Genomic DNA, 20,895 nt, shown 5'->3' with positions numbered 1-20,895 from the left:
AGGTTTGCAAAGGGAAATTGTCTGACCCTTATCAGACATAGTTGATGAAGGATTTGCCTGACTCTTTAGTGAAGAGGTTTACTATAATGGTGAATCAATCATTACAGATAGGTAGCTTTTTGGACCAGATGGGAAAGATAATTTTGTCATCATTATTAAAGAATCCTAATATAGACAGGCTCAAATTTAGTAACTATTGCCCAATGGATAACCTGCCTACAATAAAAATAATAGAAGCAGATGTGGCAGACAACTTCAAGAATCTAGAATGTCATCAGTTATTAGACCCTATGTAATCTGGGTTTAGATCACAATTTACCGTATTTTTCAGACTATAAGACGCACCTAGGTTTTAGAGGAGGGAAATAGGAAAAATTTTTTTTTCCTTTTTCCCTCCTCTAAAACCTAGGTGCTCCGGTGCGTCTTGTCCAAGTTCGGGATCGCCCTCCCCCCGGCCCTTTCACCACTTCTCCCTACTCACATCACGCGATCTTCCCTGGTGGTCTAGTGACGTCGGGGCAGGAAAGAGCCCCCTCTTTCCTGCCCAGCGCGCTGCTCTCCGTCCTCCTGTATGCTGCCTGACGGTTTCGGCGAGATTCAAAATGGCCGCCGAGAATTGAAGTCTCGGCGGCCATTTTGAATCTCGCCGAGACCGTCAGGCTGCATACAGGAGGACGGAGAGCAGTGCGCTGGGCAGGAAAGAGGGGGCTCTTTCCTCCCCCGACGTCACTAGACCACCAGGGAAGATTGCGTGACGTGAGTAGGGAGAAGTGGTGACAGGGCCGGGGGGGAGGGCAATCCCGAACTCGGGGGGAGGGAGGGAAATCGCTACTTTCGGACTATAAGACGCACCCCCCATTTTCCTCCCAAATTTGGGGGGAAAAAAGTGCGTCTTATAGTCCGAAAAATACGGTAGTACAGAAACAGTACTGGCAGCTTTGCAGACAGAAATAAGATTAGTTTTAGACAAGGGAAAACAAATGTTCTTAATACAGCTAGATTTATTGGCTGCATTTGATTTAATAAACCATGATTGCTTGCCAAACAAACTGAGTGATAGGTAAATATACTGAATTGGTTTAACAGTTTTTTGAAACATAGATATATCAAAGTAAATTGGCAGGGAGAGTGTTTGATCAAATGGAAAATGAATCAAGGAGTTCCTCAAGGCTCCCCTCTTTTGCCAACACTTTTTAACATCTATTTGATTGAGTTGGGTCGGGTATTTGAGTCTTTGAAGATTCAATACTCATCATACGATGATATTGTTCTACTGTTCCTGGTCTGTTTTGATTTATCTGAAGTCTATGGTGTGATGAGTGAAGTTTTTGACAGGATTCACAACTGGATTTAATTACTTAAAATTCAACCCAGACAAAACTAATATTCTGTTGAAAAGTAAATGTAAATCAGCTACTCCTCCATCATGTGCACTACATTAGCAACCAATTTCCTTCTGCATCCAGTTTAAAATCTTATGCCTTACCTTACGTCTACCACTGGGGTATTCCTGCTTATCTATCTTCTGTGGCGATTCCATATACAACAAATCAATTTTTGCATTCTGTCGATGCTCATCGTTTCACAATTCCTTCTCCCAAAGTGGCTCATTATAAATCTACTTGCAATTCAGCTTTTTTCTTTTTAGCCCCGAAACTGTGGAATGCACTTCCCGCATACATCTGCACAGAGTCGATATTCTCTAAGTTTAAAACTATTCTTAAAACTGAATTTTGAAGAGACTTTTTTAATCTGGCCCACTAGCTAATGGGTGTGGGTTGCCCATTTGTGTTCTTTATATTTGGTTTGATTGGGTATTTTCCTGTTTCATTATGGCATTCTTTTCTTTATTTTATTTGTAAACTGCTGTGGCCTATGTTTCATAAACAGAAGTATAGCAAGCTTGAGAAATAAACAAACAAACCCAATATTGGCTGGTTCAGCGGTGCAGACTGAATTAGAAATAAAATTTTTAGGAGTTATTCTTGACTCCGGGTTGACTATGGAAATACATATTAATAGTATAGTAAAAAAAAAAAACTTTTCAAATTAAAAATGTTAAGAAGGCTTAGAAAATATTAATTACTAGACAGTTTCAAATGTTTATTCAAGCCTTGGTTCTTATAACATTAGATTACTATAATATAGTTTTTTTTTCTGGGTCTTCCTAAGAAAACAACATAATAGATTATAAGCTGTACAGAATGCAGCGGCCAAGCTGATTTTAGGATGAAGGAAGCATGATGTGACCCCATATTTAATTCAACTCCATTGGTTACTGCTAAAGGCCAGGATGGAATTTAAAACCCTGTCATTTCTTTTAAAGATACTTTAATGGTTTATGCCCAAGCTACCTTAAAGATTTTGTTACTATATATACCCTTAAGAGAAATTTCCATTTTATACAAGAACTGAGATTAGCTCGACACAATATATGTCCTGCTATCCATGGAGAACATCTGCTACAGGTGAGCAACTTCACTTTCTCCAAGGACAAGCAGTGAATCATTTGTCACATATGGGAATCTCTAGCTACCAGGCTCATGGAAAACAACAAACAATGGATAATAGGGTCTAATAACAAGCAAGACCAACAAGGAACTGATTGCCTGGGACACTACCCAGAACAGGAACATACCTGGCTCTTTAATTTCAACTCTAGGAGGCCAAGCAGAAGAAATCCATATGCACCATTAATAAATAAAAAACACAGATCAAAGACCTTCAAGAGAGAGTGCTGAGAGTCACATGTAATAACAGTAACTCATCCAGAACTGTCTCAACTTCTTCTCTCTCATCCCCTCCATCCATGTTCAGCATTTCTCCTCTCTCGTCCCTCCCCTGTATCCATATAAAGCAATAATTCTCTCCCCTCTCCTCCATCCAAGACCAGCATTTCTCCTCTCTCCCCGCCAACTCCTCCATCCATCCATGTCCAGAGAATCTCTCTTCCCATCCCTCCCCTCTCATCCATGTCCAGCGATTCTCGCCTCTCCCCTCTCATCCATGTCCAGCGATTCTCCTCTCTCCCCTGCCCTCCCCTCCCATCCATGTCCAACGATTTTCCTCTCTCCCCTGCCCTTCATGTCCAGTGAATCTCTCTTCGTTGACCTGCCCTCCCCTCTCATCCATGTCCAGCAATTCTCTCTTCCCTGCCCTCCTCTCCCCTCCATGTCCAGCATGGAGAGGGGAGGGGAGGGGAGAGAGAATTGCTGGACATGGAGGGGAGGGCAGGGGAGAGAGGAGATTCGTGACTTCGGATAAAAGATTTTGGAGCGCGAGAGCAGGAACAGAAGAGAGCGGGCAAGTGAGCCAGACCTCAGGAAAAAGGTGCCGGTACCATTGGTAAGTCTCCGACTCTAAAGTTTAGCAATTTCATTAAAGCAAAATGTATTTTCACATATCACAAACTCTTCCTATCCAAGCAGAATGTTTTATATTTATTTATTTATTGCATTTGTATCCCACATTTTCCCACCTCTTTGCAGGCTCAATGTAACATAGTAAATTACAGCAGATAAAGACCTCTACGGTCCATCCAGTCTGCCCAACGGTATGTGATACTTTATATGTATACCTGAATCAAACAGCATGTTATAATGTATCCCAGCCAGTCCTTGGCCTGTATAAATATATGTATGATTTCTACAGAAAGGTGGGTAGCTCCTTCTCTAGCCAAGGAGTTGGTTAGCAGCAGGCTACCCCACCTAACCATGTAACTTGTGTGCTTTGCTATGCCTCTTTTTTGTCTCTGTGTTAGTATTTACCCCTATTAAAGTAGAAACATTTCTTTTTCCTAGCAATACCTCTTGTTCCATTTGTTTTAGTCTCTTAGATAATAAGGAAGTTCTGATATAAGAATTGGTAACTTAGATATTTGTATTGTATCCCTTGGTGGGTAGGTTTTAGCATTTGAGGGTGTGTAGTAGTGTGGTTCCCTACCAGGGTCTGCATTACTCCCATCTATCGCTCTCACCTCTCTACATTTTTCAGCCTTTTCCATAGCCATTTCAACCACAACTGAATTAGGGTATAGTTGAGTTTTGTTGAATCCTGGAGCCCCTACGTCTTGCCCCATCCTTGGCCACCTTTAAATCTAGACTGAAAGCCCACCTCTTTAACATTGCTTTTGACTCGTAATCACTTGTAACCACTCGCCTCCACCTACCCTCCTCTCTTCCTTCCCGTTCACATTAATTGATTTGATTACTTTATTTATTTTTTGTCTATTAGATTGCAAGCTCTTTGAGCAGGGACTGTCTTTCTTCTATGTTTGTGCAGCGCTGCGTATGCCTTGTAGCGCTATAGAAATGCTAAATAGTAGTAGTAGTAGCTGGTTGAATCTTGTATTTAAGGTCAACATTGTTTTTTTTTAAACAGGCTGTACTGAAACTAAGGGTTGCTTCTTTAATAGAAGTCTGTGGACTGGAATAGCCATTACATTCTTGGAAGCCTGTATACGCTTAAGCAAACAAAATATATCTAATCTTGGCTCAGTCTCTTGCTGCAGTAGACAGGGGACCTGCTTAGACATCTTCTGAACAAACTTACAGTTTGAGATATTCTCATAGGAAAATGTGTATCCTCTTGGGGGTGGAGGGTGGGGAATGGATCTTACAGATGGTGAATAAAAAAAAAAAGTATTTTCGTATTTTCAGAAATATACATGCTATTTTGGTCATAAAATGTAACTATAAATAAATGAGTGCAAGTGTCTATGGGTACTTTTTTCCACTGGCAATTTTAAAAGTGAAAGCACAAGCAAATATGTGAACAGCAAATCCTTACTGAATAAAAAGACACAGGGAGAAGTAAGAACCGAAGAATAAAGTCAAATCTAATGAAATGTAAGCATGAGATTTTTCTGTACGCATATTCATGATTTTCTTAACCATTATAGCTGAACAAATATAAAGTTCAGCTCAGTCAGAATTATCAAAACAGACAAGACATCCTTACTCAAATGATGTCTCTGCAGAGCTAAGAACAAAAATCATGGCCTGATAATATTTGATAGCCACTGATTCAAAATATACAACTTGAGCAGGGTTTCTCAACCCAGTCCTCAGGACATACCTAGCCAGTCAGAATTTCAAGATATCCACAATAAATAAGCAAGAGCCAGATTTGCGTAGAATGGAGGTACTGCATGCAAATTTCTCTCATGTATATTCATAGTGGATATCCTGAAAACCTGACTGGGTTGAGAACCCCTGTTCTAGTTATATGTTTTGAATCAGTGGCTATAAAATATTATCAGGCCATGATTTTTGTTCTTAGCTCTGCAGAACCGCAGTCAAGCAGAGAACTCGAACGCCCCACGGGAGAACACAGGTATATGAGAAAGTAGGATGTTTGACCAAGGCAAAACAAAATCTGCAGAGATGAATCTCAAGAACACTTGTTAAAAAAGACTTGACACAAAAGTTGTGTTTCGGCCGTAAGGCCTGCATCAGGAGTCTACAAAACACATATATATACAAATAAACATAAAATAAAAATTAGATAAAATTTAGATAAAAGCAAACCAAATCACATGTCAGAATACTCAAAAGCAAATGGTAATGGAAAATATCACAAAAATATAAACTGATAAGATATTAGGATAATCAAATACCGTGTAAAAATACACGGTTAAAACACAAATAAACATATTTATACATCAGTTGCTAAATATAAGCCAGGCAGAAATATGTGTATAAATGTAAAATAATAATATTGCATAAAAAATGTGTACAGTAAATTAGATAAATGATAAATGAAATATAGAATATAACCAAGGGAATTAACCATACAGAGCTGATATATAAAAAATATATACTGTATCGAAAATATTTAATAAAATATATGCACAATGTAATAAAATGTTGACAGAAATCTCTTTATTTAAAAAAAGTACTTATTAAGTGTACTTATGTATGTTTATATATTCCTTTCTGAACCTACGCATATCATATATATCTTCTCTGAGAAATATATCTTTTGTGTGATAAATTTAAGAAATGGACGAAGACATGAAATAAATATAGAACCAGTGGTGATAAAAATACTGGAGAATTATCAATACAAATTTGTGAAGTGAGAATTATGGATCTCTTAGTGGAAATAATGGTGAAAAGGGGGGAAAACTACCAAAAGAGAAAAGAAAGAACAGAAAAAATAAAAATGAAAAAAGTTGAAAAAATGAAATAAATAAAAAGGTGAAAATGGGGTATTTTAAAAAAAGTATTTAAAAACTCTGTCAAAAGGACCTTAATATCCTGAAAACCTGACTGGGTTGAGAACCCCTGCTCTAGTTGTATGTTTTGAATCAGTGGCTATCGAATATTATCAGGCCATGATTTTTGTTCTTAGCTCTGCAGAGACATCATTTGAGCAAGGATTTCTTGTCTGTTTTGATAAATCTGAGTGAGCTGAACTTCATATCTGACAGAGAGCCCCTGAACTAGAGATTCACCATTTCAAACCAATCACTGCCGGCGTTATCAGCTATGTCTTCTGTATATTGTGTAAGAAACTTAAGTCACTATTCCATCTGATATTCAAAGATATTATTCAACTCATTTTATGAAAATCTGATCTTTAATCACAGCTAAGCAGGCAGTATAAAGGTATATATACATACCATATTATTGCGGTTTGGCCCTGGTCGCTCTCCATCTAATCGTGTTGGCATTTTCAAGCCACCGTATTTCTTCCAGTATGTCCAACAGGATGCACAAAGGCGACACTGCATGTTAGGAGGACCCCAAGAATACCACTGATAAGACTGTGTGGCTATGGACAGCAAAGTTAAAGAAAATCCTTAAAACACAATTGTTAAAAGGCTAATAAAGTTTGAAAAAGAAACAGCATTTCCTGCTAAATAAAAATTGACAATGAATACCACCAGAAATCATAATTATACTAATTTTATACTGTTTATTTTATCTTTTCGTTAGTCTTAGTAAAAATAAGTTTGCCTAGAAAGAACAGATTTAACACTTTAACCCCCATTTACTAAACTGCACTAGCGGCTGCCATGCGCTAATGCCAACACAGCCCATTTACTTTGAATGGGCTGTGTCAGCATTGCTGCGCGGCTTAGTAAACAGGGGGGTAAAAGTATAGGCACTGTATTTATTTTCCTATGCTCTGAAAGTTGTCAGGAAAGAGAAATCAAGCACCTAGTGTTTCAATTCAAAGCAGCATATAGCTTATTTTACCAAAAACACAAAACATAGTAAATACATTTAAAGTTTCATATTTTCTTTTTGGCATGGGGAATTCCAGCAAATCAGAATGTGTTAGGATCTATCCTGTAACTTAAAGAACAGGACCAAAATTAACATCCTTACTCTTGCAATAGGTTCTATAGAATCTAAACAGCACCCTCATTTTACACTGATGCAGTGATTTAGTGGGAAGAAAATTTCCTATGCAGCCACCACACTTCATGCATGGAAGACAGTGATGCAGCTCACCTTCAAAAAGGATTCTAGTGTTTTGAAAATAGTTGAATTAAGGATGTAACCATGCATCAAAAAGGAAAAATAATAAACATTGCTAATGTTTATTCCCAAGCTTGCTAGTAAGGATTAACATTCTTCTGCATTATTTTTGTTAGCCTAATATAGGATATTATACCTTAAAATTAAACTTTTTTCAGGACCAATATGGCTACTAAACATAGTAGTGTAGCTAGGAAAGATGTTTTTGTGGGGCCCACATAGTGCATATGTTGCCACCCCGTCAGGTTTCTTCTCATTAGCTTATGCTGCTGACAGAGTTGGGTGAGAGTAAGGCGGGACATGGCCTACCTATGCTCACTTGTGGCTATGTCCTAATTTTGCATGACAAGCTCGCTAACACTTATAGAAATTGATTTTATATATGGTTCTTTTGGATTACTTACTATAGCAGCTTTCACAAGCACGTCCTGCTCCTGTGTTCTGTCCCAGTCCTTGTAATGCAGTCCCATTTACAACTCCTGGCTTGACATTATTTACATTGATTTGGTTGGGGTTTGGCTTGTTACTTTAAAGAAAAAGAAAGTGTGTGCACAAATCAGCAAATGGGCTGACATTTAACCTCCAAGTCTGATTTCCAAATTCAGTAAAAAAAATTTAAAAAATTAAGCAGCCTTGAACCAGACAGAAAAAAACTTGCCATCCTTGAACCAAAAAAAAAGCTGCTCTGACAAGGTACTAAGCCAGGGAATGAAGACCAACTCTTCTACAAGGGAAACCAGACAAACAGAAAAAAGTGGAAGATCTCAAAGAAACCAAGTTATAAGATGACCAAAAACGTTTACAGGTTTATTCTCCAAATGTTAAAAACAGGATGCATTGGTGTACTGTCTTCTAAATGTGGAGAGGCAATCCCTCTCCAAGACAGGCAACCATTACTGACATGAATTCATGTTTTGCTGGAATCTGTATCAAGGAGCAGTCTCCTTCAGTTTGCACATCATTCCACATCGCTAGCTGATCAAGCTGTAGCTCCTGGGGCAGATATCCATTTTGATTAACTGAAACAGATCATAAATGGAGATGTACAAGATACTGTATCAGCAAATTTAACTGTAAACTGTTCTTGAACCTGACAGAGACTGGATTCTGAGATTATTCCTTCACAATAGAAAGAGGTCAAATTTCACTCAATAGACTCATCCTTGATACAGCTTCCATCAAAACATGAATTCTAATTAGAAGTAAGCTCCCAACACAGACTCAAAAAGAAGAGAATGGCACACATCCTTGCAATATATCCAGCTTCAAACTATGCCAAAACATTAAACAGGACCCCACTGTCATTCACAAAGGAAAAATATTCAACATTAAGGAATCTTTCACGTGCTCATCTTCCAATGTGGTATATATCATTCAGTGTAAAAAATGCAACGAAGGCTGCTACATTGGAGAAACAAGTCAGATGCTAAATAAGAGGTTTAATTTACATAGACACCATATGAAAAATGCTAGTACCAATCAGGATGTCACCTCTGTGGGTGGGGCAGCACTTTACAAAACCAGAACACTGTACCAGTGATTTCAGGGTAAGATTCCTGAAAGGAAACTTTAAAACAATATAGGAACGTAAGACCTTTGAAGTCAGAATGATTAAATATTTTGACACCCACCAGACAGGACTTAAAAGATCTGGGTTTTCTAGCCCATTATAAACCATAGAATTGTACTGCTTTGTCACCCTCCTATCTCCATGCATATCTCCCTGTCCCTCATCCACCCGACTCTTCCTGTCTCTCACCTATCCACCCCCATCCTGTTAGACTGTCACTGAAATGCTTTGATGTTTCACTTATATATACTGTCATCTACCAACATTTGCTTATTTCCGATCTGACGAAGGGCAACCTTCGAATGCTAATCAAGAAATGTATTAAAGTTATGCCCAATAAAAAAGGTATCATCTTATTTTCTTTTTCATGTTTTATTTTGTTTTATTTCTACTGATTACCTTATTTTGTTTTATTTCTACTGATTACCTTTAAAAGTGGACTAACACGGCTACCACACCTCTCTACTCAAGAAAGAAGCATAAACCTTTTATTTTTTTCTTATAATATCCTGTGGATGTTTTTCCTTTAAGGCATGAGGAGGAAACTCAATCACCCAGAACCAGGATTTTAAGGTCATGCTTTTTTGATTAAAAAAAAAAAACAAACTACACACACACACAGCATCTTTGGTTGCTTCTAGTTTTATATTATAGATTACAAATCAAGCAAACACAATATAATTTCAACCAAAGGCTACCAACCAGAAAGAATTTGTTTGGTTGTTGTATTTCATTCAGAACTCCTATTGTAAAATAAAAAATATATATTATTTTGCACTAATCTGCTTGTATTCATCAAAAGGCGTATTTCTTCCACTGATTAACATGTCAACATGTGTGAATTGGGCTCAAAGATTACACATGTGCAGGGACTTTCACTCAGGAAACTACTGGCAGAGTAAAAAGTGTTACATAGTCCACCCTTTGTCACAATCACAGGGTATCCCAAATTTGGTTGAGAATTCTCATTTTGCCATCACAGATCTTCACCTTAGGGAGGTGATAAAGGACCTTCCAAAGTGTTCACTCTTCTTCTACATCTGCAGAATACTACTAAAGTTGTTCTGATACCCATGTTAATTCTAGTAGCAAGATCCCAGGACTAAACCCTGAGCTGTGGTGTGCCTCAGAGCTCCGTCCTGGGGCCAATGCTAATCAACATCCGTGAGCGATATATGCAGGGTGCAAAGATATGCTTCTAAAAATCTACAAACCGCCCAGAATACAGCTGACAGGCTAATTTATGGTAAATTGAGATTCAAAAGTTCAAGACCACTGCGTGAGAAACTGCACTGGCTTCCTGTCAAGGACCGAATCACTTTTAAAATTTGCACTCTGGTGCATAAAATCATCTACGGTGAAGCCCCAGCATATATGGACACCCTAATCAACTTGCCACCTAGGAACTCTCACAGATCAGCTCATTCATACCTAAATCTCCATTACCCAGTGTATAGTGGCCTCAAGTACAAGACCACCTACGCATCCACCTTCTCCTATATTAGCGCTCATTTGTGGAATGGTCTATCTAAATTGGTGAAACTTACTCCTGATCACCCGACCTTCAAAAAATGCCTCAAGACCTTTTTATTTGGAAAAGCTTACGCTCAAATCCCGCCTAGCATCTCTAACTTCTGACCTGTCACTGTCACGACGTCATACTGATCACCACAACTCTTTCTCTTTTTCCCTTCTTTGCTTTTACCCTTTCTCTCTTACACTTCTAAGAAATTGATTGTTTGTTTGCTGACTTGATGTACGTTTTTACAGACTGTTGTAAGCCATATTGAGCCTGCCTGTGGGTGGGAAATTGTGGGATATAAATGCTATAAATAAATAAATAAAAAGATCACATACCATGTAAAATGAGTTTATCTTGTTGGGCAGACTGGATGGACCATACAGGTCTTTATCTGCCATCTGCCATCATTTACTATGTTACTATGGGTCTCGTCCCGCTGAACCTTCAATTAAGCCTAATATACATACATACATTATTATGTCGACTACGATTATTGTTATCCTCAAGCTCTTGTTGAATCCACTCTAGAGTTTTCTGTTATGTTGTAGATCTTTAATCATAAGTTCATTCTGTACTACATGACCTTCAAGGAGCGCTTGTTCACCAACCAAATCCAATTTTTTATAATGTTTAAACAACCTGCCCAATGTGGTAACAGACTACAAAGAATGCTAATACCCAAAAAATATATTTTGTTAAATAATAAAGCTATAATGCATCCACTCTTCCTGTATAAAACATACTAAACAATTGGAACTTCAAATCTCACGATAGGGGAATTTCCAACAAATTTACAACCCACTATTGATTTGGATGGTGGTAAGGTTTCAGGCCCAAAATGGACACGTGACAATTCTCATTTTGCCGCACGTCCATTTTCAGCTAAAAAAAAAAAAAAAAAGGCCTTTTTTGCAGGTGCGCTGAAAAATGAACCTACGAATGTCCAGGACATTTTTTGGCGCACTTTTCTAAAAGGACCCCATAATAAGCTAAACTTTATATCAACCCGCAGACTGCTCAAATAGCACTGCTTTAATTGCTTATGAAGTAACAGATAATTAGTTAATGAGCGAACTGCTACTGGAAGCGAATTCCACACGGAAGCAGCCTGATATGGAATGGAAGCCAAAAGCTGTCTAAAATACCTAACCAATGTCAATTACGGAAACTATTATAAGAAACCTGCCCTCTCACCGTCTAAGGGGGGGGAGGGTAACCTATCAGATAAGAGGATACGTTTCCCTGTAAAAAAACGGAAAATTAATATAAATAATTTAAACTGTGATCGAGCGATTACTGGTAGCCAATGTAGCTTATAATAGTAAGGTATCGTAGATTATTCTCTTCTTAGAAGATAACTCTAGTTGCCAGGTTTTGTACTGTTTTGTATCCTCTTCGTTATTAATTTTGTACAGCCTATACATATGATGTTGCAGTAATCCATCTTTGAAAGTATCAATGACTGTACTATTATTTGAAAAACAGACAATTCAGAGAATTTTCTACATATCTTTTCTCAATAACACAAAGGAATGCTTTACCACCTTATTTACCTGATTAATCATAGTTAGTTGGCTATCCACCTCTACTCCTAAGTCTCAAGTTGAGAAGTCAAGTTTAAATTACAAGTTTCTCATAATAAAGGTAAAATTATGTATAATCATACCTGATAATTTTCTTTCCATTAATCATAGCTGATCAATCCATAGACTGGTGGGTTGTGTCCATCTACCAGCAGGTGGAGATAGAGAGCAAAGCTTTTGCCTCCCTATATGTGGTCATGTGCTGCCGGAAACTCCTCAGTATGTCGATATCAAAGCTCCATCCGCAGGACTCAGCACTTAGAGAATTACACCCACGAAGGGACATTCTGCCCAGCTCACCACCGCCGAAACGGGGGAGGGGAATTAACCCAGCTCATCCCCACACAAGTGGGGGAGGGGAATCCGTCCAGCTCATCCCCGCAGAGCGGGGGAGGGACACCACACCCGCCGATGCGGGGGGATCTGGCTTATCCTGCAACCGCGGGAGGAGCTGACTGACCCTAACACCGCCGAAGCGGGAGGGGTACAAAGCTGCCCTACAGCCGCACGAAGCGGGAGGGAGTGCCGGCAGAATTTTAAGTCTCAACCAGCCCCGTAAAACGGAGGGGAGAGGAATGCAGCAGCTCACTGTAACACAAACTCGTCTTAACTCTTGAAGAATCCAAGTGAAAAAACTTGAACACGAAGTCTTTCTGAAGTAACTGAAGACTAAACTTGAACCTGAAATGCAACCAGAATAAAAACAGTACAGATATCTGGGAGGGGCTATGGATTGATCAGCTATGATTAATGGAAAGAAAATTATCAGGTATGATTATACATAATTTTACCTTCCATATCATCAAGCTGATCAATCCATAGACTGGTGGGATGTACCGAAGCAGTACTCACCCAGGGCGGGACATTGAAATCCCTGACCTCAACACTGAAGCTCCAAACCGGGCCTCCGCCCGTGCAGCCACAGTCAAACGGTAATGCTTGGAGAATGTATGAGCCGAAGCCCAAGTTGCCGCCTTGCATATCTTTTCCAAGGAGACGGATCCGGCCTCTGCCATCGAGGCCGCCTGAGCTCTCGTGGAGTGAGCCTTCAGCTGGATAGGCGGCACCTTCCCCGCGGCCACATAAGCCGCTGCAATGGCTTCCTTGACCCATCTTGCCACTGTAGGCTTAGCAGCCTGCAGACCCTTACGAGGACCTGCAAACAGGACAAACAGATGATCCGATTTCCGGAAATCATTGGTCACTTCCAAGTATCTGATGATGACTCGTCTCACATCCAGATATTTAAGAGCAGAGTACTCCTCTGGGTAGTCCTCCCTACGAAAGGAAGGGAGACAGAGCTGCTGATTCACATGGAAGCGAGAAACAATCTTGGGCAGGAAGGAAGGCACTGTGCGAATAGTCACTCCTGCCTCAGTGAACTGCAGAAAAGGCTCTCGACATGAGAGCGCCTGGAGCTCGGAAACTCTTCTGGCTGAAGTGATAGCCACCAAAAAGACTGCTTTCAACGTCAGGTCTTTCAGAGATGCCCTCGACAAGGGTTCAAAAGGCGGCTTCTGCAATGCTCTTAGTACCAGGTTGAGATTCCACGCAGGCACCACTGAGTGCAGAGGAGGGCGCAGGTGATTAACTCCCTTGAGAAAGCGCACCACATCTGGCTGCGAAGCCAGGGAAGCACCCTTCAGGCGGCCCCTGAAGCAAGCCAGAGCCGCTACCTGGACTTTAAGGGAACTGAGCGACAGGCCTTTCTCCAGACCTTCTTGCAGGAACGCCAACACTGAAGAAATTGGAGCAGTGAAGGGAGAAAGGGAGCCTGCTTCACACCACGCTGCAAAGATACGCCAAACCCTGGCGTAAGCAGTAGAAGTAGAGCGCTTCCTCGCTCTCAGCATAGTGGCGATGACCTTGTCTGAGAAGCCCTTCTTCCTCAGACGCTGCCGCTCAATAGCCAGGCCGTAAGACCAAAGGGGGAGGGATCCTCCATCACCACGGGACCCTGATGTAACAGGCCCTGCTCCACTGACAGCCGCAGAGGATCGTCGACTGAGAGCCTGATCAAGTCCGCATACCAGGGACGCCTGGGCCAATCCGGACCCACCAGGATTACCCTGCCGGGATGCTTTGCCACCCGGTCTAGCACCCTGCCCAACATGGGCCAGGGCGGGAACACATAGAGAAGCTCTTGTGTCGGCCACTGTTGGAGAAGAGCATCTACTCCCAGGGATCGAGGGTCCCGTCCTCTGCTGAAAAAGCGCGGCACTTGGCAATTGGCCGATGACGCCATCAGATCTAGGCTCGGCTGGCCCCAGCGCTTTGTGATGTCCAAGAACGCCTGAGCAGATAGCTGCCACTCTCCGGGCTCCAAGGTATGGCGACTGAGAAAGTCCGCCTTGACATTCATGACTCCGGCAATGTGGGCCGCTGAAAGCTGCTCCAGGTTCACTTCCGCCCACTGGCAAAGATTCATAGCCTCCTTGGCTAGAGGGGCGCTCTTGGTACCTCCCTGGCGGTTGACATAGGCCACAGCCGTGGCATTGTCCGACAGGACCCGTACAGGCTTCAACACCAGTACCGGGATGAACTCCAAAAGCGCCAACCGAATGGCTCTGAGTTCCAGGAGGTTGATAGACCACTTTGCCTCTGCAGGAGACCAGAGCCCCTGCGCTGTCCTTCCCAAGCAGTGGGCTCCCCAGCCCGACAACGAGGCGTCCGTCGTGACGACAATCCACTCTGGGGTCACCAGAGGCATTCCCGCAGACAACTTGTCTATCTGCATCCACCAGCTCAGCGCCTTGCGCACTGCTGGGTCCAAGGGAAGGCGCACAGCATAATCCTCCGACATCGGAGTCCAGCGCTGCAGCAAAGAGTGTTGAAGCGGTCTCATATGAGCCCTGGCCCAGGGCACAACTTCCATCGTGGCCGTCATAGAGCCCAACAGCTGCACATAGTCCCAAGCCCGAAGCGGAGAGGCTACTAGGAACTGGTCCACCTGAGCCTGAAGTTTGACAATCCGATTGTCCGGCAGGAACACTCTGCCCACTTGGGTGTCGAATCAAACTCCCAGATACTCCAGGGACTGAGTCGGGCGCAGCTGGCTTTTCTCCCAGTTGATGATCCACCCCAGGGAGCTCAAAAGAGCAATCACCCGGTCCACAGCTTTGCCGCACTCTGCATAAGAGGGGGCTCGGATCAACCAGTCGTCCAGATAAGGATGGACTTGTACTCCTTCCTTTCGCAGGAAGGCCGTGATGACCACCATTACTTTGGAGAAGGTCCGCGGAGCAGTAGCCAACCCGAACGGGAGGGCTCTGAACTGGAAGTGTCGGCCCAGGACTGCAAAACACAGAAAGCGTTGATGAGGAGGCCAGATGGGAATATGCAAGTACGCTTCCTTGATGTCCAAGGATGCCAGGAACTCCCCTGCCTTCACTGCCGCTATAACAGAGAGGAGAGTTTCCATGCGAAAGTGCCGAACTTTCAAGGCCCGATTGACCCCTTTGAGGTCGAGGATAGGCCGAACAGAACCTCCTTTCTTTGGTACCACAAAGTAAATGGAGTAACGTCCCTTGCCAAGCTGATTTTCTGGCACAGGAACGACCGCGCCCAGGCGGATCAGATTGTCCAAGGTCTGCTGCACTGCCACAGCTTTGACCAGAGACTTGCAGGGAGAGAGTACAAACCCGTCTCTTAAGGGTCGGCAGAACTCTAGCTTGTAGCCATCTCTGATGACTTCCAGCACCCAAGCGTCTGAAGTTACCCTGGTCCACTCGCCCAGAAACGAGGACAGGCGTCCTCCAATCTGCACTGGGCCATGGACCAGGACCCCGTCATTGGGTAGGAGACCATGGGGGAAAACCGGAGGGAGCACCTCCGGGACGGCGGTCTCTGCGAAAGGAATGCTGCTTGGGGGAAAAGTTCCTCTTGAAGGAAGAGGGGGCAGAGAAGCCCGACTTGCCCGGGCAGTACCGTCGGGCTTCTTGAAACCGTCCTCTGGAATTACCGGGGCGAGCACTAGCCCGATCCCTGACCTCTGGTAACCTCTTGCCCTTAGACGTGCCGAGATCGGTCACAATTTTGTCCAGCTCGACCCCAAAGAGTAGCTTGCCTTTAAAAGGCAACTTAGCCAGGCGGGACTTAGAGGCGTGGTCCGCAGACCAATGTTTAAGCCAAAGCCACCGCCGCGCAGAGACTGTCTGAGCCATACCTTTAGCCGAGGCTCTCAAGACATCATACAGTAAGTCTGCCAAATAAGCCAAGCCCGATTCCAGGGCCGGCCAATCAGCCCTCAAGGAAGGATCCGAGGGGAAAGCCCGCTGCACCATAGTCAGGCACGCCCTGGCCACGTAGGAGCCGCAAACTGAGGCCTGCAAACTTAAGGCAGCCGCCTCAAAGGACGACCTTAAGGCCGCCTCCAATCTTCTGTCTTGGGCGTCCTTTAGGGCCGTGCCACCTTCCACCGGCAACGCCGTTTTCTTAGTCACCGCAGTGATTAAAGAATCCACGGTAGGCCAAAGAAAGGCCTCCCGTTCACTTTCAGGCAAAGGATAGAGGCGGGACATAGCCCTAGCCACTTTAAGGCTCGCTTCCGGGACATCCCATTGAGCCGAAATTAAGGTGTGCATGGCATCATGCACGTGGAAGGTTCTAGGCGGGCGCTTTGTCCCCAGCATAATGGCGGAGCCAACAGGGGCTGAGGGAGAGACGTCCTCTGGAGAGGAAATCTTCAAAATGCTCATGGCCTGCACTAACAGGTTGGGCAAATCCTCTGAGCGAAAGATCCGTGCTGCAGAGGGGTCATCCGCTCCATCCGAGCGGGAATCTGTCTCCTCCAAGGAATCCCCAAAGGACCGTTGGGAGAACTCAAATACGCTGCCCTCATCTACATCAGAGGAAACAGAGTCCTCTAAGGCCTGGGAATCCACCCGAGGGCGTTTACTTCCGGGGGCCTCAACCCCTTTATCGGACAAGGGAGAAGGGGCAGCGTTTTGCAGAAGAAAGGCCTGATGCAGCAGCAAAATAAACTCGGGGGAGAAACCCCCCAGACTGTGCACTTCAGCAGCCTGGGCCACAGCCCTAGACGCACCCTCAACCGGCGCTCGCAAGAGTGGGGGAGAAACATGCTGCGCATCCAAGATGGCGTCCGGCGCGACACTCCTTGAAGGAGCCGCGCGGGAAGAACGGCGCTTAACTTTAGCCGCTTTTTAGCCGTCGCCCAAATCAAGGGCGGCCATGGCAGTAACGTCTCCTAGCTCAAGGGCGGCCCAAGAAGAAGCCGTCCGAGCAGAGTGGCCGGCCAAGATGGCGGAGGCAAGCAGCGGGGGATGGGCGTTTATGGCGGGAAAAACCGCCGCACCGGAGGAAGACCCGGGACACTGACCGGCCTCCGAACTGACACCCAACAAGGGCGAATCAGACTTTAAGACCCCCGCATCCCCGCTAAAAGCGCACACGCGGTCCGGGGAGCGATTCTTCGCGCCCTCGCCCTCCGACGCCATAGGCCACGTGGAGATCGATCGGGGAACCCCCTGCCCGCTATAAAAAGGTAAAAATTACCTGCTTCTCGCTCCGAGCTGTAACGACCTGGTGTCCCAGTGAGTAGCTGCAATAAACGTTTAAATAAACGTCGAAATAAACGCCCTTAAGGACGTCCAAAATTTTTTTTTTTTTTTTTAACTGAGCCAGCGGGAGGGGGGAGAAAAGGAGGGACCTGGCGCCACCAGGTTTGCACTTGCTCAAGAAGAGCCCTCAACCCCAGGTACTCAACAAAACCTAAAAATTAGGCTTGGAGACCTAGCCAGAGCTGCTGCTATGTGTGACCACCACCTGCTGAGATAGAGAACATACTGAGGAGTTTCCGGCAGCACATGACCACATATAGGGAGGCAAAAGCTTTGCTCTCTATCTCCACCTGCTGGTAGATGGACACAACCCACCAGTCTATGGATTGATCAGCATGATGATATGGAAATGCATATTTTAAAATAGCTTGTCTCCAGATTTTCTTATTTTCCTCTGTTTGATTCTTCAACAACGCTCCAACTTTCTAACAATCTGTTTCAATGATCAAATTCATCATCATACCATTTATTAGCTTTTTGTTAGATTTGCTCATTTTTAAAGGCGCAAACAAATTCCTACTCATTTTATTCCAATCAGAAATTAAATCCTCCTCCTCTAATTCTCCTGAGAGGATCAATGTATCCATTTTACTCCAAAACTTTTCCTGATCTATTTTTCCTCTAGTGAAACTCATACTGTTTGAAAAATTATTGTGACTAATCATTCCCTCCTCTATCAACTCTATCCCAATATCCCAAACTCTATCAAATAGTGATCCAAGGTATAGGATTACTTGAATTAAATTGAAAATTACAATCCTGAGTTTAAAAAAGCTAAAAAAATAAAATAAAATAAAATAAAAAATAAAACAAATGCCCCTTCTCATGGGACTTTGTCATATCTGATAATATAAAACCATATCAATCTAAAATAATGAAAACAAAATACCTATAGTTTTTGAATATTAGTTGACTCCAAATATAAATGTATATCTCCTAACATTAAAACTGAGTAATTCACTACATTTCTAGATATAAAATCTATAAAATTATCTTGTGAAACTAACCATTTTCCAGGGGGACAATATACCAAGATACAACAGAGTTTATTTCTAAGAGATTCACCATCAATTTCACATGCCAGAATGTCCAACTCTGAAGAAATTATTAAATCCCGAATCAGAAAAAGCTTTATATGTAATTATTAGTCCTCCTCTATGTTTGTGCAATCTGGAGGGCATAAATCTTTCAGCCTAGGGTCATCCTCTAATGTCATCCATGATTCAGTAATGAAAAATACATCAACTTGATGTTCAACTGTTATGTCTTTGATAATGTCTACCTTATTCAAAACTGATCTTGTATTAGAATATAAACAAGGAATTGGCATATAAGAAGGAGCTTCAAAGTACTGACAAGATTTCTTTCCAAACAAGACCTTTGATTCTTAAACTGTCTTTTCACTCTACAAGAGCATACAGGTGTCAGGCTACTAGGGAGGAAGGAAGAGTGGGTGGGGGGCAACAAATGGGGAATAGAGGGAAGAGAGAAAATGGGAATAGGGGAACCATGAGGGAGAGGTCATGGGGGTTGTCAAGGAGATGAGCGAGAGGAGGATAGTATGTACAGAGAGTAAAAATGCAGTATTGGGGAGAAGAGGAAAGACAGAAGGAATTAGGAGGCAGGGGAAGGAATGAGATGGGAACTGGGAGAGCTAGTGGGTGAGAGAAGATATAAGAGTTGATAGGTAGCTAAAAAGTAAAAAGAAGTAGATGGACGACTGTGGAGTGAGAAAGTGGTTAAAATCTGAGTTGACAAAGAGACAGAAAAAGAAAGGGAGGAAAGAGCTAAAACAAAGATCAAAAAAGCAGAGACAGATGTAATAAGGGAATGGAACAAGACAGGAGGAGAGGGCAGAAATGGACAGCAGCCCAAGGAAAAAGCAGAAGACAGACAAGAAAGCAGAAAAGAAAAATTATCATCAGCATGATGGGAAAAATGTCCAGATAAAGTTAGAAAAAAAGAAAAACTGTTTTATTTTTAATTTATTAACTGTGGGTCTTTTATCAAGCCACGCTAGCAGCTCCCGAAGCGGTAATGCTGACAAAGCTCATTCACTTTGAATGGGCTTTGTCAGCATTGCCATGCAGGAACCACTAGAGCAGCTTGATAAAAGAGGCCCTATGTTAGTTTAGGAAATGGACATCGTGGATGTTTTTGTATTATGTTCATTATAATAGAAAATGCATTTCTGTTTTTTATTTCTCTCATGTGGTACATACCTAGTTTGACTTCTTGGAGTTCCCAGTTCAATTTTTGTCTTTATGTCTCTATTTCTAATTTGTGATCCCGTTCTGTATTTTGTGAGGGTCTGTGTTCTGCGTGCAACTGAGGTACTTTCTGTGTACAGATCTGTGGTTGTCCCCACTTGTTCTATTTTTATTTTTTTACCAGTAGGAGGTGTATTGGTGTTTTTGGGCCCAGTGTAATATTTGTAGGGTTCTTGCTATTTGAATCATAAGAATTAGTGCTACTGTTGTATGACATATTTGTACATGAAAAAGATTATTTTCAGGTTTTGTATTTCACAATGTGCTTAGTAGTGGATAATTTTATCTCCTCAAATCGCTTCACTGGCTCCCTACCCATTTTCGTATCCTGTTCAAACTTCTTCTACTAACCTATAAATGTACTCACTCTGCTGCTCCCCAGTATCTCTCCACACTCGTCCTTCCCTACACCCCTTCCCGTGCACTCCGTTCCCTGGATAAATCCTTCTTATCTGTTCCCTTCTCCGCTACTGCCAACTCCAGACTTCGCTCCTTTTGTCTTGCTGCACCCTATGCCTGGAATAGACTTCCTGAGCCCCTACGTCTTTCCCCATCTTTGACCATCTTTAAATCTAGATTGAAAGCCCACCTCTTTAACACTGCTTTTGACTCATAACCACTTGTATCCACTCGCCTTCACCTACCCTCCTCTCCTCTTTCCTCTACACATTAATTGATTTGTTTGCTTTATTTTTTTGTCTACTAGATTGTAAGCTCTTTGAGCAGGGACTGTCTTTCTTTCATGTTTGTGCAGTGCTGCGTACGCTTTGTAGCGCTATAGAAATGCTAAATAGTAGTAGCTCAGATGACATGAGAATCAGAATATTTTTTGAATGGTGTCTTCCATGTTTTTGAATATATGTTATTTGTGGCTAATTTTG

At 42.7% G+C, this 20,895-nt stretch overlaps 1 protein-coding gene across 3 annotated transcripts in view; it reads right to left on the bottom strand.

Annotated features, from left to right (window-relative positions):
• Positions 1 to 20,895, bottom strand: part of MTA1 (metastasis associated 1) — a 537,170-nt gene that overhangs the window by 175,073 nt on the left and 341,202 nt on the right. For all 3 annotated transcript variants that reach the window (XM_030214000.1, XM_030214002.1, XM_030214001.1), the window contains 2 exons: positions 7,895 to 8,016; positions 6,626 to 6,777 (listed from right to left, as the gene is read on the bottom strand). In XM_030214000.1, coding sequence (XP_030069860.1) covers positions 6,626 to 6,777; positions 7,895 to 8,016 — 274 coding nt within the window. The remainder of the gene's footprint in view (positions 1 to 6,625; positions 6,778 to 7,894; positions 8,017 to 20,895) is intronic.

Source organism: Microcaecilia unicolor, chromosome 9 (genome assembly GCF_901765095.1).
Source record: "Microcaecilia unicolor chromosome 9, aMicUni1.1, whole genome shotgun sequence".
In the NCBI taxonomy this organism is placed as follows: Eukaryota; Metazoa; Chordata; class Amphibia; order Gymnophiona; family Siphonopidae; genus Microcaecilia; species Microcaecilia unicolor.
Note: the sequence above shows the minus strand (reverse complement) of the source record. Positions and strands in the feature narration are given on the sequence as shown.